This window comes from Trifolium pratense, linkage group LG5 (assembly GCF_020283565.1).
Source record: "Trifolium pratense cultivar HEN17-A07 linkage group LG5, ARS_RC_1.1, whole genome shotgun sequence".
Taxonomy (NCBI): Eukaryota; Viridiplantae; Streptophyta; class Magnoliopsida; order Fabales; family Fabaceae; genus Trifolium; species Trifolium pratense.
In genome coordinates this window covers 18,698,499-18,723,819 of record NC_060063.1, presented here as the reverse complement: position 1 = coordinate 18,723,819, position 25,321 = coordinate 18,698,499, and the positions used below count along the sequence as shown (strand labels likewise).

The following is a 25,321-nucleotide window of genomic DNA, read 5'->3' as shown; positions in this document are numbered from 1 at the left end:
TTTTCCCCTCTCATTTTCTCTTTCTTTTTATTGCAGTTTCATATTAAAAAAATACAAATTTGTCATCGAACATGAATCCCTTACTTATAATAAAACCTTTCAACCACTAAAACATGTGCTTCAATTATGAAAGAATTTAGGAATCCTAATACGTTAACATTGTTTTCAATAAATTTGAACGACAGAATTAATCATAATTTTTATTTATTTATGGATGCCTACTTAAGTTTATGTTCTTGATTATGTCTTTAATTTTTTTTTTACCTTTAATTATCATCAATTTTTTAAAATTTAGTTATCAACAAGCAAACCCTAAACCCTAATTTGTTTTCCCTCCATTTTATCTTGTAATTTTTATTAAAAAATAATACAATTTTGTCTTAGCTATGATTCGAACGCGCAACCCTTCAATGCAAGGCAATATTTTTAACCACTATGGCAAATATACCAATTGTGATTAAAATTATGTGCAATAATTGATAAGCACCATCAATTTTAAAAGTATATCATATCAAAATTATTGTTGACTATATTATTCATCGCGAAATATTTTTATGTCTTTCCTGATCAATATTTTTTTTTATCGGATCATAAATTTAGAGAATAATTATCATGTGAGATTTGGAAAGTTATTATCATGTGTGATTTGGAAAGTTATATATATATATATATATATATATATATATATATATATATATATATATATATATTCTCATACTATAACTCCTTCAACAATATTGAAATCTATTGAAAAAAACGTATTTCACATCTCAATGTCTCATGTAACCTTGATTATATCACTTTTTAAATTATTTATTATGCAGTTTATTAAATTGTAGTTTTTTAAAATTGGAAAAAGAATTTTGTCAAAAAAAAAGCAAAAAGAATTGATATTTTTTATAAATACCCTTTATTTTAACGTTACTGTATCCAAACATAAATCAATTATGTTTCACTCACTTTTAACCAAAATCAAATCTATCAAACTCAATTCTCGCAAATCAATTTTTTTTTTTGCAATACATCCAAACACAACCATAGTCATGTCACTAATCACATTCATTATTTTGATTTTAACATTGCAGATTTAATATTAACCGATGATCAATTGATACAATATGCACTAGCAGATATTGAGATGATGTTACGTAGTTGTGGGAAGAGTTTAAAAGATTATCCTCCTATGCCTAGAGCAGACACATCATTAGTTCCCAATATACAAAATAGTTTAATACACGACGAATTGAATTATAATAGACAATCATTAGCTAAGGAACATGTTAGATTGATGTCAACTATGACTTCAGAGCAACGTAAAGTATATGACACAATCATGACAAGAGTTAACGAAAACAAACCTTGTGTGTTTTTTCTTTATGGTTATGGCGGTACAGGGAAGACATTTATCTGGAGGGCCATGTCAGCCGCATTACACTCAAAAGGTGAGATAGTTTTAACAGTTGCCTCAAGTGGGATCGCTGCATTGCTAATACCTGGCGGTAGAACAACACATTCAAGGTTTTATATTCCTCTAAATGTTGAGGATTTTTCAACATGTACCATAGTTCCTAAAAGTCCTTTGGAGCTATTAATACAAAAAACAAAGCTCATTATTTGGGATGAAGCACCAATGATGCACAAACACTGTTTCGAAGCTGTTGATCGAACTTTAAAAGATATTCTCAAGTCTGTTGATGAAAAAAATAAACACATTCCCTTCGGTGGAAAAGTTGTTCTTTTTGGCGGAGATTTTAGACAAATTCTACCAGTAATATCCAAAGGTACAATGCCAGAAGTTGTTCATGCTACTATTAATTCTTCGTTCTTTGGAATTTTTGTAAAGTTTTAACATTGAGTAAAAACATGAGGCTTCTCGGTGGTGCTTTGAGTGCAGACGTTGAACAATGAAGATTGTTTTCTGAATGGGTTTTGAGTGTTGGCGATGGAGAAATTGGAGATGACAACGACGATGATTTAGAACTTGACATTCCATAAGATTTATTGATTCCAAATTCAGGTGATCCTCTTTGCTTCTATCTTTGAAAGCACTTATCCCCAACTTTTACAAAACATGAACGATATAACGTATTTCCAAAATAGAGCTATACTAGCTCCTAAAAATTCAATAGTCGACACAATAAATGATTATATGTTGGATTTAATTCCTGGTGAAGAAAAAACATATTTGAGTTATGATACTCCACTCACACAAAATGTAAACGGTCAAACAGTGGATGATGTTCATACTCCCGAATTTTTGAACACGATTTCTACGTCGGAACTTCCAAACCACAAGTTGAGACTTAAAGTTGGAGTTAGAGTTATTCTATTAAGGAATTTGAATCAAAAATTAGGATTATGCAATGGAACAAAACTTATTATTACGAGATTGAGAAAACATGCTCTTGAAGGAAAAATAATTTCAGGAAGTAATATTGGTGATCAGGTTTTCATACCTAGATTTTCTCTTACACCATCTGACGTGAGAATTCCTTTTAAATTTCAACGGAGACAATTTCCTATAATGATTTCTTTTGCGATGACTATTAATAAGAGTCAGGGACAATCTTTAAAGCATGTTGGGATATATCTTCCGTCGCCAGTGTTTTCACATGGTCAGTTGTATGTTGCAATTTCAAGAGTTACTTCTAGAAAAGGATTAAAAATATGGCTTAATTGGTTAAATGGTCCCTTAAAGACATTTTAGGTTTTCGCAATAATCCCTTAAAGAAAAAAAGGTCCAAATCGGTCCCTTATTGATGTAACCGTTAGCCACATAGGTCCTTCCGTTAGTGTTTAGACAAAAAAACGTTAACTTAAAAAAAAAATTAAAAAAAATGAAGATATCTTCATCTTCCTCTCTCTCTTTCTCTCACCAGAACAAACAACTTACCAAAATCTCACCCGGAACAAACAATTTGACCAAAAAAAACCAAACAACAACCTAATCCCATTGTGTTGTTGTTGTTTTGGCTTTGAATCTGATTTTACCCAGGAAAAAAAAGAGTTTTACCCATAATTTGATTTGGTTGTACCGTGGTGTTATTGTCCTAAGATCCAGCGGTTTGAACGGCGGCCTTATCACCGGAGACGGAACTGAGACTATTTTCGACGGTGCGTTTAGATCCGGTGGTTCCGACGGCGGTTGCAAAAATGAGTTCATGAACGATGATTGTGGGAGTGGTTTTAATGAAAGTAGTGGTGCCGGAGATTGAGCTATACTGATTGAACAAATAATTTATGCCTCGTAAGTTTTGAGAAATGAAGAACACAAAGTTTCTAGATTCTAAGAACTCAAAGATAATTGATAACCATGCTAAATGATACTTAGTTAAAATACTTGCAATGATCCAAAATAAATGACATTCTAAAACAAACCTCAATTTTTTTTTCCTTTTTCTTTTTCTGGGTTTATTTCAATATTTTTCTGGGTTTGTTTTATATCTCTCCTTGGAATCTATTTTTGTTCTGAATTTTGCAATTTTGAGATTTTTTTTTTCTAACTTTTTCTGGGTTTGTTTCAATGTTGATGAAGATGAACAAGGAGGGGAGGGAAGAAGATGAAGAAATGGAAGAAAGAATTATTTGTTGATGGTGTATTGCTAGATGTGGTAGACATACAAAATCGAATGGTTATTTTTTTGACAAAATAATTAAATGGTTAAGATTAAAAAATGTATTGAGGTATATGGTGGACTACCTACAATGTTGGTCCACCTAATACATTTAGAGTTAAAAATTAACGGAAGGGACCTATATGACAAAAGGTGAATCTTTAAGGGACCAATCCAGATCTTTTTTTCTTTAAGGGACCATTATGAAAACTAAAATATCTTTAAGGGACCATTATGAAACCTAAGACTTCGAATGTGGTCTATAAGGAAGTCTTCCGTAATATAACATAATTTTCTTTGTATGAATATTTATTCAAAATTATTGTTGAACTATCGTTTAATGTCACTCAACTTTTTTCATATTGGAATTGTCATATCTTATTTAATCATTATATATCTTACAGCTAATCAGACCCGTGCACGGCACGGGTCGATGTTCTAGTTACTATGAATATTTATCGTATCATATAAGCTTGTATACACAAGCAAACCCTAAACCCTAATTTGTTTTCCTTGTTTTCCCTCCATTTTATCTTGTAATTTTTATTAAAAAATAATACAATTTTGTCTTAGCTATGATTCGAACCCGCAACCCTTCAATGCAAGGCAATATTTTCAACCACTGTGACAAATATACCAATTGTGATTAAAATTATGTGCAATAATTGATAAGCACCATCAATTTTAAAAGTATATCATATCAAAATTATTGTTGACTATATTATTCATCGCGAAATATTTTTATGTCTTTCCTGATCAATATTTTTTTTCTACCGGATTATAAATTTAGAGAATAATTATCATGTGAGATTTGGAAAGTTATTATCACGTGTGATTTGGAAAGTTATATATATATATATATATATATATATATATATATATATATATATATTCTCATACTATAACACCTTCAACAATATTGAAATCTATTGAAAAAAACATATTTCACATCTCAATGTCTCATGTAACCTTGCTTATATCACTTTTTAAATTAATTATTATGCAGTTTATTAAATTGTAGTTTTTTAAAATTGGAAAAAGAATTTTGTCAAAAAAAAAAAGAAAAAAGAATTGATATTTTTTATAAATACCCTTTATTTTTACGTTAATGTATCCAAACATAAATCAATTATGTTTAACTCACTTTTAACCAAAATCAAATCTATCAAACTCAATTCTGCTAAATCAATTTTTTTTTGCAATACAACCAAACACAACCATAGTCATGTCACTAATCACATTCATTATTTTGATTTTAACATTGCAGATTTAATATTAACCGATGATCAATTGATACAATATGCACTAGCAGATATTGAGATGATGTTACGTAGTTGTGGGAAGAGTTTAAAAGATTATCCTCCAATGCCTAGAGCAGACAAATCATTAGTTCCCAATATACAAAATATTTTAATACACGACGAATTGAATTATAATAGACAATCATTAGCTAAGGAACATGTTAGATTGATGTCAACTATGACTTCAGAGCAACGTAAAGTATATGACACAATCATGACAAGAGTTAACGAAAACAAACCTTGTGTGTTTTTTCTTTATGGTTATGGCGGTACAGGGAAGACATTTATCTGGAGGGCCATGTCAGCCGCATTACACTCAAAAGGTGAGATAGTTTTAACAGTTGCCTCAAGTGGGATCGCTGCATTGCTTATACCTGGCGGTAGAACAACACATTCAAGGTTTTGTATTCCTCTAAATGTTGAGGAATTTTCAACATGTATCATAGTTCCTAAAAGCCCTTGGGCGCTATTAATACAAAAAGCAAAGCTCATTATATGGATGAAGTACCAATGATGCACAAACACTGTTTCGAAGCTGTTGATCGAACTTTAAAAGATATTCTCAAGTCTGCTGATGAAAAAATAAACACATTCCCTTCGGTGGAAAAGTTGTTGTTTTTGGCGGAGATTTTAGACAAATTCTACCAGTAATATCCAAAGGTACAATGCCAGAAGTTGTTCATGCTACTATTAATTCTTCGTTCTTTGGAATTTTTGTAAAGTTTTAACATTGAGTAAAAACATGAGGCTTCTCGGTGGTGCTTCGAGTGCAGACGTTGAACAAAGAAGATTGTTTTCTGAATGGGTTTTGAGTGTTGGCGATGGAGAAATTGGAGATGACAACGACGATGATTTAGAACTTGACATTCCATAAGATTTATTGATTCCAAATTCAGGTGATCCTCTTGCTTCTATCTTTGAAAGCACATATCCCCAACTTTACAAAACATGAACGATATAACGTATTTCCAAAATAGAGCTATACAGCTCCTAAAAATTCAATAGTTGACACAATAAAAGATTATATGTTGGATTTAATTCCTGGTGAAGAAAAAACATATTTGAGTTATGATACTCCACTCACCCAAAATGTAAACGGTCAAACAGTGGATGATGTTCATACTCACACATCTCAATGTCTCATGTAACCTTGTTTATATCACTTTTTAAATTATTTATTATGCAATTTATTAAATTGTAGTTTTTTAAAATTGGAAAAAGAATTTTGTCAAAAAAAAAATGGAAAAAGAATTGATATTCTTTATAAATACCCTTTATTTTTACGTTAATGTATCCAAACATAAATCAATTATGTTTAACTCACTTTTAACCAAAATCAAATCTATCAAACTCAATTCTGCTAAATCAATTTTTTTTTGCAATACAACCAAACACAACCATAGTCATGTCACTAATCACATTCATTATTTGGATTTTAACATTGCAGATTTAATATTACCGATGATCAATTGATACAATATGCACTAGCAGATATTGAGATGATGTTACAAGTTGTGGGAAGAGTTTAAAAGATTATCCTCCAATGCCTAGAGCAGACACATCATTAGTTCCCAATATACAAAATAATTTAATACACGACGAATTGAATTATAATAGACAATCATTAGCTAAGGAACATGTTAGATTGATGTCAACTATGAATTCAGAGCAACGTAAAGTATATGACACAATCATGACAAGATTTAACGAAAACAAACCTGGTGTGTTTTTTCTTTATGGTTATGGCAGTGCAAGGAAGACATTTATCTTGAGGGCCATGTCAGCCGCATTACGCTCAAAAGGTGAGATAGTTTCAACAGTTGCCTCAAGTGGGATCGCTACATTGCCCAGAAGTTGTTCATGCTACTATTAATTCTTCGGTTCTTTGGAATTTTTGTGAAGTTTTAACATTGAGTAAAAACACGAGGCTTTTTTGTGGTTCTTTGAGTGCAGACGTTGAACAAAGAAGATTGTTTTCTGAATGGGTTTTGAGTGTTGGCGATGGAGAAATTGGAGATGACAACGACGATGATTTAGAACTTGACATTCCATAAGATTTATTGATTCCAAATTCAGGTGATCCTCTTGCTTCTATCTTTGAAAGCACTTATCCCAAACTTTTACAAAACATAATCTATATAACGTATTTCCAAAATAGAGCTATACTAGCTCCTAAAAATTCAATAGTCGACACAATAAATGATTATATGTTGGATTTAATTCCTGGTGAAGAAAAAACATATTTGAGTTATGATACTCCACTCACACAAAATGTAGACAGTCAAACAGTGGATGATGTTCATACTCCCAAATTTTTGAACACGATTTCAACATCGGGACTTCGAAATCACAAGTTGAGACTTAAAGTTGGAGTTCTAGTTATGCTATTAAGGAATTTGTATAAAAAATTAGGATTATGCAATGGAACAAGACTTATTATTACGAGATTGGGAAAACGTTCAAAATTATAGGAAAAATTATTTCAGGAAGTAATATTGATCATACCTAGATTTTCTATAACACCATCTGATGTGAGAATTCCTTTTAAATTTCAACGGAGACAATTTCCTATAATGATTTCTTTTGCGATGACTATTAATAAGAGTCAGGTGCAATCTTTAAAGCATGTTGCGATATATCTTCCGTTGTCAGTGTTTTCACATGTTGCAATTTCAAGAGTTACTTCTAGAAAAGGATTAAAAATATTGATCATCGATGATGACGGTGAAGATACGACTAAGAGTTCGAATGTGGTCTATAAGAAAGTCTTCCGTAATATAACATAATTTTCTTTGTATGGATATTTATCCAAAATTATTGTTGAACTATCGTTTAATGTTACTCAACTTTTTTCATATATCTTACATTATTGGAATTATGTTTTTTTGGTTAAGTAGCCTAGTGGCTAGAGTCTCACACATTTAAATGTGGAGAATTTTTGGTTATCATATCTTATTTAATCAGACCCGTGCACCGCACAGGTCGAAGTTCTAGTAATAATAATATAAGCTCGTATACACAAGCAAACCCTAAACCTAATTTTTTCCCCTCCATTTTTATATATTGCAGCTTTTTATTTAAAAAAATATAATTTTGTCTTGACTAAGATTCGAACCAGCATCCTTTTATTACAATACAACATTTCAATCACTATGACATGTAGACCAATTGTGATTAAAATTATGTGCACAAAGTGTTAAATTTGACTAACGTTATGAATCAATTAAATTTCTAGCGGAATTAATCTCTTATATTATAAGCTTGCTAACATAAGCTAACCCTAAACATAATTCTTTTCCCCTCTCATTTTCCCTCTCTTATTTAAAAAAAATAAAAAACAAATTTGTCTACAATGGGAATTGAACCTGCATCTTTTGCTTACAATAAATTCTTTCAACCACTAGAGCATGTGCTTCAATCATGATAAAAGTTAGGAATCCTAATATGTTAACCCCGTTTTTCAATAAATTTGAACGACATCATCTCTTATCTCTTATATTATAAGCTTGCTAACATAAGCTAACCCTAAACCTAATTCTTTTCCCTCTCATTTTCCCTTTCTTTTTATTGTAGCTTTATATTAAAAAAATACAAATTTGTCTACAATAGGAATCAAACCTACATCTTTTGCTTACAATAAAACCTTTTAACCAATATAGCATGTGGTTCAATCGTGATAAAAGTAAGCTTGCTAACATAAGCTAACCTTAAACTTAATTTTTTTCCTCTTATTTTCCCTCTCTTTTTATTGTAGCTTTATATTTAAAAAAATAAAATTTGTCTACAATGGTAATCGAACTTGCATCCTTATAACAAAGTCTTTCAACGACTAAAGCATGTGCTTCAATCGTGATAAAAGTTAGGAATTCTAATATGTTAACTCTGATTTTCAATAAATTTGAACAACATCGTCTATTATCTCTTATATTATAAGTTTGCTAACACATGTTAACTATAAACCTAATCTTTTATCTGTTATATTATAAGCTTGCTAAGATACGCTAACTCTAAACTTAATTATTTTCCATCTCATTTTCCATCTTTTTATTACGACTTTATATTAAAAAATATATAAATTTGTCTACAATGGGAATCAAATCTGCATCCCTTATTTACAATAAAGTCTTTCAACCACTAGAGCATGTTCATCAATCGTGATAAAAGTTAGAAATTCTAATACGTTAACCCTGTTTTTCAATAAATTTGAACGGCAGAATTTATCACAATTTTTATTTATTTATGGTTGTCCACTTAAGTTTAGTCAAATTTTGTTACATAATTGGTGAAGATACAAATAAAACTTTCAATGTAGCCTATAAGGAAGTATTTCGTAATATACCATAACTTCTGTTGGATGTACATTTATCCAAATTTATTGTTGAACTAATGTGTAATGTTGCTTGACTTTTTTCATATAGCTTTTAGTATTAGATCATCTCCAATGGTGATATCACTTTGAGTATCATACATTACTAACAAATGGTCCTACAATGCCGTGTAATACTTAGCAACTCATACATATTTTGCTCCAACGGTGATACTAATTTTGGTATCATACATTAATCAAGCGGTCCCTATTATATCCTTTACGCCACGTCATGGAACTCCAATGATAAAAAAACTAAGGTACGGTTGTTAGTCTATGAAACTCTCTATGATACTCTTATTGAGGATGCTCTTAGAATTTTTATATTTTATTTTTTATTGTTACATATTACGGCTAATTAGACCCATGCACCAGTTCTAGTTAATTAAAGTGTTATTAATACCATTGTTTGGATTTGAATTAGGCATGTCAACCGACAGGGAATGTTCTGAGGATGTTTCCCCGTTCCGCTATGCCTCTAAATGTGTTTCCTGCCCATACCTGTTTTTCATCACAGGAGAATATTTTTCCCCATCTCTTCATCTTCATGGTATTCATAGACATCCACAAACATCAAAAATTAACAAAATTTCATTTTCTTTTTTTTATCAAAAGCATGACACTATTAATTCTTCCTTTTTTTTCTAAACAAATATATTTTGCATCTTTCATTTTTTAAAAATAAAAACATATTTTGCAACAATAAAAAAGAAAATATGACGAGTAGATAGTGTGTACTGTGTGTTACTGTGTACATTGTGTATGTATTTGGTGCACATTTTTAGGATTACTTAGGTGGTGAAACAAGAAAATAAGATGATCACCGCAATGATAACTCTTGCTTTTCTAACATATTGATTATTTTTTAGTCAAAAACACAAAACATATATTTTTTTCTAAAAAATAATTAAAAAAAACATGTAAAGTTATATAATTAAATGTTATATATATAACTTAAATAATATGGTTTGGGTTGGGAATCCGCGGTGGTGGAGGGTACTTCCCCGACCCCCACCCCGAAATGTCTTCGGAGGAATTTTTCCCTTCATCCATGTCTTTGTGAGGGAAAATCCTTGACTTCAGAGTTTCGAACAAATAATATCCATGAAAAACTTCGTTAACAGATGCAAATTGACATCCTTAATTTGAATCATTCTTACAATTGATCTAACACCTCATGCACATAATTCATGCGGGATTTCATATTTTTTTCTTATTAACTCTGATGTTTCTATGAAAAGAGGTCCCGGTATCGAAGTAAATAACATTTGCATTAAAGTTTGACAAATTAGAATTTGTCACCAAATTCGATTCTTGCACCACAAAGGACCTATCTTGAATTACCTAAGGAAGTGAGTTTGTTACCACTTCCTCGGGCAAATTTTCACGAAAATCATCATTCTCAAGGTTCATAACATCTCCCATAATAGGGGAATTGCTGCGATCAACAAAAAAATTAGGAATCTCTTCCTCGTGATTTAAGACATCCACCACATACATAGAGGTTATAACCTCTCTAGACCTTATTATAATTTCAACAAGGAGGTCTATTTCTTCAATAATTTTACTACAATCTGCAACAATGTTAGCAAGCGGCTTCTCAACATATGCTGCAGTAGGCTTAGCAATAGGTTGCACTTTGGGTTTTGCTCACAATTGTTGAACTTGCGGTAGCTTTAGGAGTCTGATACTTGCAGTTCTGAACAAAATGACCAATAATCTGACATGAGTTACAGAAAAATTAGGAATCACTTCCTCATGATTTAAGACTTCTACCACAAACATAGAGGTTATAGCCTCTCTAGACCTTATTATAACGTCAACAAGGAGGTCTATTTCTTCAATAATTTTACTACAATCTGCAACAATGTTAGCAAGTGTAACACCCAAACCCCTTAACGCAAATTTATTAAATATAAATAAATAAAACACTTAAGAAATTAAGGCGTCACAGTTATAAATACAAAACCACGGCATACATTCAACATGCTAGCACAGCGGAAAATTAAAACCAAATATAGTTCATTGTGCATATTATACAATAACCATATTGTTCACATAATATCCCAAGGCTCTAAGCCATATCAACAACAAGGATATTATGTTTACAACAAAAAGTAAGGATTAGCAAGGTCAAATATGTCATCACGGGCTTAAGTACAATTCAAGCGAATAACCCGACACGGTAAACACCTAATCAGAGCAATTTTATACAACCCATCAAAAGATATCTAAAGGAGTAGTGTAAGCTAAACTCCTCACCAAAAAGTGTGCTACACTAAGCACGAGCACTCCTCTAACTCTGAGTCGGATCCTCAACCTGAGTATCTGAACCCCCAACGGTTCAGCACATAACACAAAGCATGAGAGTTAGATCACATAATCAAAATATAAGTGTAAGTAAAACGGTACTTAAACACTTCTTCATAAAACATGCATAATCATACATTATACATATACATCATCATCTATCATTCAATTATAAGTTATATATCATTATAATCAAAAATCACTCCATCGAATAGCAATAAGCACACTTAGCAAAATATGTGTCACATAACAATTATCACATAAATGCACACATATCCTAATGCATTCTAATGCTTCAACTTCATGCAATGTCACCCTAGACATTTCTAATACATGTGGTACCGTTTCGTCTTTATTAGAGTATCTCACCTCTAATATTCGTCTTTATCGGATAAATATAATCCGATATCCGTCTTTATTGGAATATCCAATATACAACAACAATTCACGAATGCATGTATATAATTTATGAATTCACACTCACACAATTTAGCATTTTGCTCGTCATTTATTAAGTGAACATAATTCAACTTACGTCTTTATTAAGATACCTCTATCTTAATATACTTCATTCATAATCATCATACCACATCAACAATAATTGCATAAGAACACAATTAATCATACCATCAACATACATCGTTTATTACATACAATGTATTCACTTGCATTTTAACACAATACCAAAAATATAAGCTAATTGTATTAATCATGCATTATCTCATAAAACAAACTCCGGAATCGGAATCTACGCGAAAAACTGGGTAAAATAAGTTCCGGGTGCAAAAGCTGTCAAAAAGTCAACCCTAAGGTCAACCGTTGACTTTTCAGTCTGTTGACTGTTGCGCCAGAAAATAATCTTGCAGAACGACCACAGAATTGCGCATGGCGCAGGTGGGCTGCGCATGGCGCAGGACTGCTGACAGAAAGCTGCGCATGGCGCAGGAGCCAGTCCAAAAAGCTGTCAAAACGCGATTTTACACTAAAAATCACTTATTTCGACCCAAAATCACTTATTTGACTTCCAGAAAACATACCAAGCATAGATTATGATTATACATGCTAAAAAATACTTAAAAGCAACTTATCAGCACAAGTAATCACTTATTTCATAGTTTTTGACATATTTAGATCTAAACTCATAAACATAAAGTTCTTGAGTCAAAACATCCACAAATTCGTTTTTACTCATTAAATTCGTCCATATATCATGTTGAAAGCATAATAAACATGTTATGAACCTTAGAGTCGATTTCCATTAAGAAAATCCATTCAAACTAAAACGAAAATGGGGTGGAGGAAGTTCAGGTAGGAGAAATCGAAATTCTCCCCTTCCCCGAGTCACCCACGATTATGAAACCTACTCTCATACCTGAATTCAAAGAAAAACTCGAAGATTGCTCTTGAATCCCTTCTGTTCTCTATGCCCTAGCTCCTCTTCTCTTCCTTCTCTCTAACTTCCCAAAGAACATGAGAAAAATGAAATGTTTCTCTCTTCCCCTAGGCCATATGGCGCCCCCTCACCATGAAGCAAGACCCATTGGGTCTTAAGCCCAATAACTTGACCCAACTCACATTAACTCTCACTACTCGCTTAATAACTAAAGTGTTCGATAAATAACTAAAGTTACTAATTTATTTAAAATGTCACGTCAATAAAATATTTTAAACACACTAAAATGAATAAATTAAAAATTGGGTCGTTACAGCAAGCGGCTTCTCAACATATGCAGTAGTAGGCTTAGCAATAGCTTGCACTTTGGGTTTGCTCACAGTTGTTGAACTTGCGGTAGCTTTAGGAGTCTGATACCTGCAGTTCTGAACAGAATGACCAATAATCTGACATGAGTTACAGAAAATAGGTAGTTTTTCATACTCAACATCCACAAAAAATCAAAATCATGTTTTTCAACAAGGATTCTTTCGCGTAGATCAAAATTTAGATCCACTTCGATAAAAACTCTAGCAATATGACTGAAAGTTCCCTTCATTGTTGCCTCATTAAGTGCCAAAGGAATGTCTAGAGCCTCTGCAATTTCGAACAATATTTTGTGGCGCACTGTGTAAGGGTTGAAGTCAGCAGTCCGAACCAAACAAAATGAAAGATTCCAAGAAAAAAAAACTCAAATTACTTTTTGTCAAATAAAAAAACTTTTGTTCAATAAAAAAAAATTAATAATAAAAGTCCAAACCAGTCAACCATATCATAAAATAAAAATAACTGTACGAGATATTGTTTGACTGATTGAAAAATGAATCAGTAATTGGGGGGAGATTTTTATAGCAATTATTTAAATTTAATATTAATAATAATAAATTTTATTTTTTAAGTCCATTATTATTTTTTTTACACAAAAGGTCCAAAATGGTCATCTTCACGTTTCTCCATCTATAAATATAGCCAAACCTGAGAGCCTAATTTCTCCAAAACACAACAACACTAAACAAAACAACACAAACCAAACCAAACAAAACTAAATCAAACTGGGTTGAGTAGTAGTAGTAGTGTGAGTTGTTCTTAGGAAGAGAAAAAAACAAAGACACACCATGGAAGGAGGTGTACCAGAAGCAGATATGTCTGCTTTCAGAGAGTGTTTGTCTTTATCCTGGAAAAATCCTTATGTTCTTCGTCTCGCTTTTTCAGCCGGAATTGGTGGCCTTCTCTTCGGTTATGATACTGGTAATTACTTTTTCTATTTCTTTCTTCTTCTTTTTTCTTTCTAATCCTCTGTTTCTTCATAACTCTTTTCTTATGATCTAATACATCATTTCTTTTTCCTTTTGTTTTTTAATAATAAGTATTATATGATACAAATACCCTTGAACTCTTTTCAGTTTTCTGTATCATTTATAATTGATTTAATTTATTTTATTTTAAAAAAAAAAAATGTTCTTGACTGCAAATAGTTTTATTGAATTCTTGTTTTTGGCTTTTTCAAAACAAAATGAAAAATTGAATATTTTCATGTTATCAAAAAATTTGATCATAATACATGCAAATGTGATTTAAAGTTGAGTCAAAGGTAAAAGAGTTCAATACTTACTTAGATATGAATTTTTTTTTTTAAAAAAAAAAAATTGACCTAAGTTATTAGGTTTGGTCATGTGTTGAGTGAGATTTAGTGATATATGTACTAAAAAAAATTTCAACAAAGATGTAAAATAAGGAGGAATTGGTCGGCGAAACATGAACCGAAGCCTGAATATTGATATACCCGAAAACAATCCATTTTGTTACCGCGAAATGAGGTCTAAAATTCGATCCTTTGTAACTCAATATTTTTTTTACTGTACTTTGTAACTCAATTTTAAACATTTATTCATGTTATTATAGTTTTTTTTTTTCATTTGTGGTCAAACATGTTTTTTATAGAAAAAAAAAAAACTATATTTATTTTTTAATAATTTTCTATAGTTTATTCTAGCATGATTTGGTATTGATTATATAATAAGAATTCATTTATGAACCTGCAAACTATTAATACCTCCTATCCTTTTTCCATATATAATCAACTTTTTAAATTCATTGAACAATAGATGTATTTGATCTATATTATAATCTAGACTAGATACATCAATTATTTAATTAAACTAAGAAATGAGTTTCTTATAAAAGGACAAAAGGGAATAATAAAAAGCATTAAAGGAAAAACTAGTACTCCTTATGTTCCAAAATGAGTGAGGTGTTGACTGCGTCACGCATACGCATATGAGACGATTAATATTTAAAATTATATAATAGTAAAAATTATAAAAACTTTGATATCTTAAAAATATTCATCAAGATGAATCCAACAACATCTTATATAATAATATTTATTTTTATTTATAATAAAAAAAATTAAATTGTGCAAATAGTCAATTAATATCAAACAATGCTATTATTATAACTTTATAAGCAAAAAACACTTCAAATTTATAAACAATTTTAAAAAAAAAAATATGGTCACTATTATAAGCGAGAATTAATTACTTTTAACTAATTAATATTGTTATTCCTAATATACCCTTATTTAATTATACTATTTATCTTTAAACATTTATTTTATTTTACTTTCCAAAATGTGTACTCCAAGGAAAAAAATGCCCTTTATTTATAAAGGGCAATTTAGTATATTTATTCATATTTTTTTATATTAATTCAAGAAAATTAACTACATCTGCAGAGTAGTAATCTATAGGTTTTTTTTTTTTACAAAATTTATAGGGATTTTACTAAAGTAAAGGGAGTATTATTATATATACAATTAATATCAAACAATGGTATAGGATTTACATGGTCTCTCATTATTATACTCGGTACATAAATGCTATTATTACTTATTTTTTTGGTACAATAAATGCTATTATTATTTGATTGGATTATATTATTTTATTCTTCTATAACTAAAAAAAAAAAATATTAAGAAAAAAAGAGGAAAATATATTGTTCGAGGAAAATAAATATTGAGGTTGATAATCGGTGGGGTATGTGCAGGAGTGATATCTGGAGCTCTTTTGTATATTAAAGATGACTTCAAATCAGTAGATAGAAAGACATGGCTTCAGGTAAATTCTTAACTCTCTTTACTTTAGAATTGAGATTGAGATCATAGATAAATCATGACTTTTCTTCAAATAAATCCATTTTCCTGTGATTTTCAACCTTTTAATTTAATGGACTTAAATGCCCTTAAATGTTCTCTGCTTCACAGCCATGAATGTGATCCACAAAAAAACAAAAAATATATGTAGTTTTCTGTGTCACAAATTTCTTTGAATTTATGTATTGTTGAAAAATGTCCACAATTTTAACTGAAAATCACAAATATCTCTCTCTCAAAACCGTGTTGGAATCCTCTCCATCTATTTTCTCTAGTATTATAGCTTTAAAAAAATTCAAATACTCCATGGCAGAGGATATAAAATGGAGAGGATCCTCTCCATATTTTTTTTTTTTTTACAGATAAGTCATTTATGTCGGAACAAATAGAAGATAATATTTTCTATGATTTTGTTGATTGGTGTAATGATCTTTAAGTTTATCTTCATAACATCTAAATGTGATTTTTGGAAATGTAAGGATTGAGTATATGTTGTATACTCAAAATTCAAACTTGCTTATTAAACAAAAAAAACTAGCAAACAGCTTAGAAAATAAACCAACGGAATTTTATTATTCATTTGTTTGTTTTGTTTTAGACATAGGTAAACTATTAGTATTATTTTTTTTGTTGGATACATAGTTTACTCAAGGTAATCAGAACCGGACATCGAATCGGTGAGCTTACCAGTTCAAGGTTTAATTGGTCGGACCGAGGTTCAACCGGGTCGGAACGTTTTTAATTAAATATATATTTTAATTAATATATAAATAAAATTATATAAACAATTACTCAAAAAGGAAAAAAAATAGTTGCTAATATTCTAAATAAATAAAAAATCACTATGGGCTTCTTCTTTTATAAATCCCAACTCATAAAAAAAAAAAACTCTATAACACAAAATATTGCGGCTACCTCCTTTTCTAATATTTTCATCTATACAGTATGTCTCTTTCTCACTCTCTGCTTCCATTCTTCTTCCCCGTCTTTTTTATTTTCATCTATCACGTCATCTCTCGATATAAGCATCATGATTTTATTATTTTTCTCCTTCTCCATCTGATATCTTTTTCCCTTACTTCTGTTGCATCTATGAAAACAAACTAAATAAATTGTCCTCTATTATTTATTTCAATACTGAACAACCATAACAACTTAATCTAAAAAAAAAATTGTTCTGTTCCTCCTAATCTAATTTCGGTTTCACTTTCTCGTGTTTCTGCTTTTCTTGCATTTTTTGAGATGTTAAATTAAAATTCTTATAAAAAAATAAAAACAGACAAAAACGATTTGTATTCCCGGTTTAAAAAATAAAATTCAGACGGACCAGTTTACCTGCAAACGATGCCGTTGGTGTTTCAGATTTTCAAAAAAATAAAATTAAAACTGCTGAACCGTTGAACGGTCCGGCCGGTTCACCGATTGGAACCGGTTCGTAACCGATCCGAAGGGTTTTTTCCGGTTGGCTTGCTGTCCGTTTTTGCACCTAACTGAATCGCTTTCACTCCGATTCATGGTCCGGTTTTTGATATCCTTGGATTTACTATTTGTTTGTTTGTATTAGACATATAGGTGTACTTTTTTAGATTACTCGATCCGGATTTAACGGATAAGATTCATTTAATATACTGGATAATCTTTATGTTTATTACTAATATATTTTAAACAAAATCTTATTTTACATAGACCAAACAAATTCTTTCTATTTTAATGAAATTGAAAAAGTGAAAAATGAAATTGAAAAAATGTCCATTTTCAACACTTTCACACTCGAATTACTTTATTGGGTATTTTTTACCAACACGATGAATTCAGAGTGTAAATATGCACTAAAAGTAAAACCATATAAATCTAATAATAGTCAAATAGTGAAAACTATAGATGTGGTGAGAAATGAAATTGTCTCTTTAGTATAATTTTTTTTTATAAATGAAAAATAAAAATTTTCTTCTTTTAAGCATTATATTTTTCTCGTAAACTTTGAATTTTTATATTTTATTTTATAATTGTGAAAAGTAATGAAAAAGATGCACGAGAAGCACATGCTTATGGATCCACATAACTAAAAAACCATAAAAATTCTTGAACAGGACACTCCCCTAATTATGTCTTTTTTTGAACAAATGTTCAATTGGGCCAACAAAAGTTGGTGCCCAACAAATCAGTTCAAGACTGAACAAACACCAACTAACAATGAAAAGTTGAAAACCACATATCCTATTTATTATAAATAAATTTGATTATAAGACTCTGTTTGACTACTAAATGTATGTCAATGCACAATTTTTATCACTGATATTTTTAATTGTCTATTCATAAAAATTATAAAAATTTAATATTTTAAAAATACTCATCAAAATAAATTGAACAAGATTTTATATGTTAATATTTACATTTATATATTATTAAAAAAATACGGTCAAAACAAGATAAATGAATAGTACATTTTTATCAAACATGATCTTATAATTATAATTAGGAACGAATAAAGTATATTCCTGCAATGTAATAGGGACGGAGTATTATATTTGTAAAAGGACTTATTTATAAGTTTATTTGATTGAAACACATGAAACATGTATTGGTAGACAACTTTTTTCAATTGTAACTTTTCTTTTGTGGGTTTCGAGTTTCAAATACTTTATTTATTCATGATATTTTTTACTAGATTACTATTTGATAAAAAATTACTATTATTATTTTTGTTTGGTAAAAATATTTCCCTTGTACTACAAACTATAATCTTCACAATATTGCAACAAATTTCATATTATAAATATAATTATGTTTTATTTTATTGGAAAGTGATATTTTATTTTAAATAAATAAAGGTTTATTACTATATTTTTTGGGTCAAGTATAAAAATGTTTATTCAATTAATTATAATAGAAATTTATTTACATTACCTTATTACATTTAATTTTTTATCTGGACTTACTACATTTAATTAAAACATTTAAAAGGATAAAATAAAAATTACGTAATATCCTAACTTTTCAAAGGAAAAATAATATAAAATATAATAAATATTGGTAAAAGAAAAAATAAATTTACTAAATCTGCTACAAATGAAAAAGAAGCAATTTTATTCCTGAAAAAGGTAATAACGTAACAATTTTTGTATAGTACTGCAATGTAATAATTCGTACGTAATCAAATTCAGATTCGATTTTATTTCTTTCCATCTTTGTAGATATTCCATTGAAACATTGATGATGCATGATACATAAAGAGTTCATTATGCTTTACCAAAAAAAAGTAATTTATTATTTCATTGTATGTATGAAGCTCAATACTCATGGCCAAGTATCGTATCCGACGTGTATCCAATACGCGTTTGATATGTCCCGATACGTATATCAGAAAAGTATCAAGCAATTAATATTATTTGTTAAAATTGTATTTTATCGATACGTGTACCAAAGATGTATAGACAATTAATGTTATTTGATAATGGACACAATAAGAGAAGTATACAATCATGTTTTCTCTTAAGCAGTGAATGTTAGAGTATAATGTTCTTTATGAGTAATCAACCGTGTTTTTTTGAATAGTTATGACCTTTTTGGTCAGTACTTAACATAAATATGTAATTGTTGCTCATTTTGAGTAATTTGAATGTTAATTTATTATCGATTTTAAATATTTCTATATAGTGTATTTATTTATATATATTTAATTTAAATTTAAATAACATTTTGAGTAATTTGAATGTTAATTTATTATCGATTTTAATTATTTTTATATAGTATATTTATTTATATATTTAATTTAATTTAAATTTAAATAACATATCCCGACCGTATCATATTAAGAATTTTAAAATTTTCTCTATCGTACCGATATATAGTCATATATATGGGCTTCATAGCATGGTAGGAATCTCAGTATTTTAAAAACCGAAACAAACCAGATAGTTCAACCGACTGAATTATTATTTAAGCGGTCTAATTGTGATTTTGTCCAAATTCAAAAAATTTCAAGCAGTAAACGTTAAAAATGATGCAATCCTATCCATAAAGGCAACCGAAGAATAAAATTTCTTTATGCAATATACTTTTGACTTTTGAGTTAAATTCTCCTTTTTTATAAAGAAAATAACAAAAAGTATGATACAAATTTATGTTGAACCAAGGTTTGAATTTTGATTAGGGATCATAAAACAAAATTTGCTGATGAAAAAAATGTAACAGGAAGCCATTGTGAGTACAGCAATAGCTGGGGCAATTATTGGAGCTGCAGTTGGAGGATGGATCAACGATCGATTTGGACGAAAAGTATCGATCATTGTAGCCGATACCCTCTTTTTAATAGGGTCAGTAATCATGGCTGCAGCTAATGGTCCAGCTGTTCTTCTTGTTGGTAGAGTGTTTGTCGGTCTTGGCGTTGGTATGGCTTCTATGGCGTCGCCTTTATACATCTCCGAGGCTTCACCAACTAGAGTTAGAGGTGCACTTGTTAGTCTCAACAGTTTTCTCATTACTGGTGGACAATTCATTTCCTATCTCATCAACTTGGCCTTTACTAGGGTAACAAACTAACTATGCCGCCCGCGCCTTTCTCTTGTTACTTAACTCCGTTCTTTTTAAAGTGTCGGTTTTATGATATGCTCTAAAATAATTTGACCATGGCAGGCACCGGGCACTTGGAGGTGGATGTTAGGAGTTGCAGCTTTACCTGCTTTGATACAAATTGTACTCATGTTGTCACTCCCTGAATCACCTCGTTGGTTGTACCGCAAGGTTAGTTCATCATCCTTAATCACACATTTTACGCAATCACATAATCCAGATCAATCAAGATCAAAAGATCAAATCAAAATTTTTTAGTCTATAATTGTTTAGGTATTGTTCTTATTTTGTTACATTTTATCATTGTCAATAATGTAACAGGGCAAGGAAGACCAAGCAAAACTGATTTTGAAAAAGATATACGAGGTTGAGGACTATGACAACGAAATTCAGCAGTTAAAAGAATCAGTTGAAATGGAACTAAAGGATACAGAAAAAATCAGCATGATGCAGCTTATAAAAACAACATCTGTTAGAAGAGGTTTATATGCTGGTGTAGGACTTGCATTTTTCCAACAATTCGTCGGTATCAACACCGTTATGTACTACAGTCCTTCCATAGTTCAGTTGGCAGGTTTTGCATCAAACAGAACAGCACTTCTTCTGTCATTAATCACTTCTGGCCTTAATGCATTCGGTTCGATATTAAGCATATATTTCATTGATAAGACTGGTAGGAAAAAACTTGCATTGATAAGTTTGACTGGTGTTGTTCTCTCTTTGGCTCTTTTAACCGTTACTTTTCGTGAGACTGAGATTCATTCACCTATGGTTAGTCCCTTTGAAAGCAAGCAATTCAGTAATAACACATGCCCCGAGTTCAATACGGCAGCTCTCAATAATGAGAAATGGAATTGTATGAGGTGTATACAATCTACGAATAAACCTACTTGTGGTTTTTGTGCTGATCATAACAAGGTAACTCACATTTCTATTTGATTATAGCCAGTAATCACACGTTGGATGAAATTTTCGAAATGTCAAATAACCCCTGAATTTGCAAAACGTCTATCAAATACCCCTTGAATTTGACGAATTCTGTAAATTTTGTTGTCACAAACTCACATGGTCAACACATTAGTGACTGTTGGGTCGAGATCAAACAATGCATAAAGCAAGTATATTTTGATGTTTTTTAAACTAAATATGTCTGATCTTAATTCAACGACCACTGATGTAGGGTGAGATACTAGTGTAAACAAGATAATTAACAACGTTGTTGAATTTGCAGGTCCAACCAGGGGCATGTATAATCAACAATGATTATTCAAAAAACCAATGTGGCAATGAAAATAGATCATGGTATACAAAAGGGTGTCCAAGTAATTTTGGTTGGATTGCACTTGTTGGCCTTGGACTCTACATCATTTTCTTCTCACCAGGAATGGGAACAGTTCCATGGGTTGTTAACTCTGAAATCTATCCATTAAGATACAGAGGAGTCTGTGGTGGAATAGCTTCTACAACAGTTTGGGTTTCAAATCTTGTTGTTTCACAATCTTTTCTATCTTTGACTGAAGTAATTGGAGCATCTTGGACTTTCATGATCTTTGGAGTTATTGCTATTGTTGCAATTCTCTTTGTTATTGTTTTTGTGCCGGAAACTAAAGGTGTTCCGATCGAAGAAGTCGAGGATATGCTGGAAAAGAGATTTGTTCAGATTAAGTTTTGGAAGAAGAGAGATTCTGATTCTCAGAAGCATTGATCATCAATCATGGATAAATAATTATTGAGACTATTTTATGTTTAGTTTCATAGTTTTTTAAGTAGTACTAGTAATGTGGTTTTTCTTTTGGATAATGGATTATTATTGTGTGATAACATTTTAGTTCAAATTAGTTGGATTGCTCAAAATTCTCATAAAATCTGTAGAGGATTGTGAAATGAGGATTTTAATATCCTTCAACTTCAATTATGAAATAATAATAACAATAACTATTAAATAATTTTTATTTGACAATTGTGTTTTATTTTCTTTATAAATATATCATTTTTTTGTTGTAAAGTTACAATGCATGGTTCCAGGTTCGATCCCTTTTTGTCTTGGGCTTGCGGCAACGTTAAAACTCTTAAGGGAGAGTTTGCCGCTCATTTAAGTCTCACAAAACTCGAGCGATTAGTCTCTGCAATTGTGTCTAGATGATGCCAAAAAACAAATTAAAATACACAAGTATGAATGATATCATAAGTCATAAAAATAAATCTTCAAAAGAGACAATTTTAATTTGTTTTGTCACTGCACTATTTGGATCAATGGCCTCTAATTAAAGATTTCAAAGTTACAAAGTTCATATTAGAGAGGTTAATTTAAGACATAAACTATATTATTTACACAAACCATCCAATTTAAATATTTCCACCGCACAATGATATTCGTTACTTTTGATTGTTTCTTCAATACAAAATCATTGCTCCCTTCGAAATATTTTCTCTCCATGCTGAGAACTTTTTCCAATTTTATCCCTATTTTTTTCTCATAATCTAATTTTTGCATGTTTTTGCCATTTTAAAAGTATACAACTTAATTTGTCAAAAAAAAAAGGATACAACTTAACCCACTTGAATTAGTCCAATGGTGTTAGCTTCATGTGCTCATCTCAATATCTCAAGTATGATTTTGTTTGGTGTCAATTTCGATAGTCTAGTCCATACAAACTAAAAAAAACCATTTGGCTACTTAACCCACTTGAATTAGTCTAGTGGTGTTAGCTTAAAAACTTGGAATGTGCTCATCTCAAGGTCTCGAGTTTGATTTTATATGGTGTCAATTTCGATGGGTAGTCCATACAGAGTAAAAAAAAAAAAAACCTTTGGCTTAAAATAAGACTTTTGCAAATGGACGGTAAAATTGAGCGCCTCAAATTAGTCGGTTGTTACTACAAATACTGAGTTTAAAAACAAAAGTATACAACTTTCCTTTCTCTTACTTTTGAAACAATCAAATAAGAAAAAAAAGTTTTCACCTATCTTTCCTCTTACTTCCTCTCTAACAAAAGTAAAACACCAATCTATTTTCTATTAGTTCTTTTTTTTTCTCACATTTCTCTTTTGTTCTTTCCTCTAACTTTCTTTTATAAACTAAACATAACATTATTGATAGAACAAGATTCTTTGTATACTAGCTCTATAATAATTAGGTGCTCATCAAGTGGTACATCACAATCAAACAAGATTGAATCACATGTCAAAGTAGTATAGCATCATCATCATATAGTTATCCAAAACAAAAACCAGAAAATGGAATAATGCAAAGTATGGTATGTTTGGAAACCATGTTTCCGAAGGGAAAATATATATGGTTGTGTTGTGGAAACTCAATTATAATTTTGTGTTTTCTCTATTCAACGAATCCATCTCAATAATGGAGCAAGTTGGTTTGTTTTAGTAAAGTGGGTATATTCTGCACATATATATATATATATATAGGGGTTTTCTAACTTAGACCCTAGTTAGGTCTAAGTTAGCAAGGTGCACCTTTTCAATTGGACCAAAATACCCATTCTTTTAATTTTTGAAAGAATAGAGCAACAGGGGCATTTCTGTAATTTTACATAAAAAAAAATAACAACACGCGCCCCACCTTCTTAAACAATTAATAGACGTGGATCCAGTGTCGCGCGCGTACGGAAGGACCATGGTTACAGACCGTTGATTTCCATCAGACAGCCAAGATGTGATCTCATTAAGACTGTCTGCTCAATCAGACAGCCCAGATCATCCTGATCTATCAGATCATCCTGTCTGCGCCACACTAGATTATAAGCTGGAGAGAGAAAATTTTGCTTTTGAAAAAGGCAGCCACGTGTCAGCATATGAATGGGTCTGCGTGATTTTTTTCATTTTATACTTTAAACTCGATTATTTCGTCGTAAATTAATTTTTTATTTTTTATTTTTTATACCAAAATTCATAATTTTTTTTTCTCTACAAATAGAGACTTGGTTCGTTTGATTTGGACACCGAAAAAAAAACGCAATTTTTCACTACTTTAAACTCGATTATTTCGTCGTAAATTAATTTTTTATTTTTTATTTTTTATACCAAAATTCATAATTTTTTTTTTCCCTACAAATAGAGACTTGGTTCGTTTGATTTGGACACCGAAATCCTTCTGAAACCATTTATATGGTAGAATGGTTTCAGAGAGTTGTAATCTGAAACCATTTTGCTGGTAGAATGGTTTCAGTAAGTTGATTATTAGTTATTTGCTTCTGAAACCATTTAGCTTGTAGAATGGTTGCACATAGTTGTATTCTGAAACCATTTTACTAGTAGAATGGTTTCAGTGAGTAATTTATTAATTGTGTTTGCTTCTGAAACCATTTATCTGGTACAATGGTTTCAGAGAGTTGTAATCTGAAACCATTTTGCTGGTAGAATGGTTTCACATAGTTGTAATCTGAGACTTGCTTCTGAAACCATTTAATTGGTAGAATGGTTGCACATAGTTGTATTCTGAAACCATTTTACTGGTAGAATGGTTTCAATGGGTAATTTATTAATTGTGTTTGCTTCTGAAACCATTTATCTGGTACAATGGTTTCAGAGAGTTGTAATCTGAAACCATTTTGCTGG

At 30.5% G+C, this 25,321-nt stretch overlaps 1 protein-coding gene across 1 annotated transcript; it reads left to right on the top strand.

The window, feature by feature from the left end:
• Positions 1 to 13,963: 13,963 nt before the first annotated feature.
• Positions 13,964 to 22,692, top strand: LOC123883689 (probable inositol transporter 2). Its single transcript, XM_045932594.1, has 6 exons — positions 13,964 to 14,271; positions 16,069 to 16,139; positions 20,369 to 20,704; positions 20,810 to 20,917; positions 21,068 to 21,664; positions 21,978 to 22,692. Exons 1-6 carry the CDS (start codon positions 14,139 to 14,141, stop codon positions 22,449 to 22,451), a joined length of 1,719 nt encoding a protein of 572 aa, XP_045788550.1. The 5' UTR covers positions 13,964 to 14,138; the 3' UTR covers positions 22,452 to 22,692.
• Positions 22,693 to 25,321: the final 2,629 nt, after the last annotated feature.

Excerpts from the sequence above, each read along its gene's own strand:
- LOC123883689 (XM_045932594.1), top strand. The coding sequence starts at position 14,139 with ATGGAAGGAGGTGTACCAGAAGCAGATATGTCTGCTTTCAGAGAGTGT. Across the intron at positions 14,272-16,068 it reads TCTCTTCGGTTATGATACTG|GAGTGATATCTGGAGCTCTT; the intron begins GTAATTACTTTT and ends GGGTATGTGCAG. Across the intron at positions 21,665-21,977 it reads TTTGTGCTGATCATAACAAG|GTCCAACCAGGGGCATGTAT; the intron begins GTAACTCACATT and ends TTGAATTTGCAG.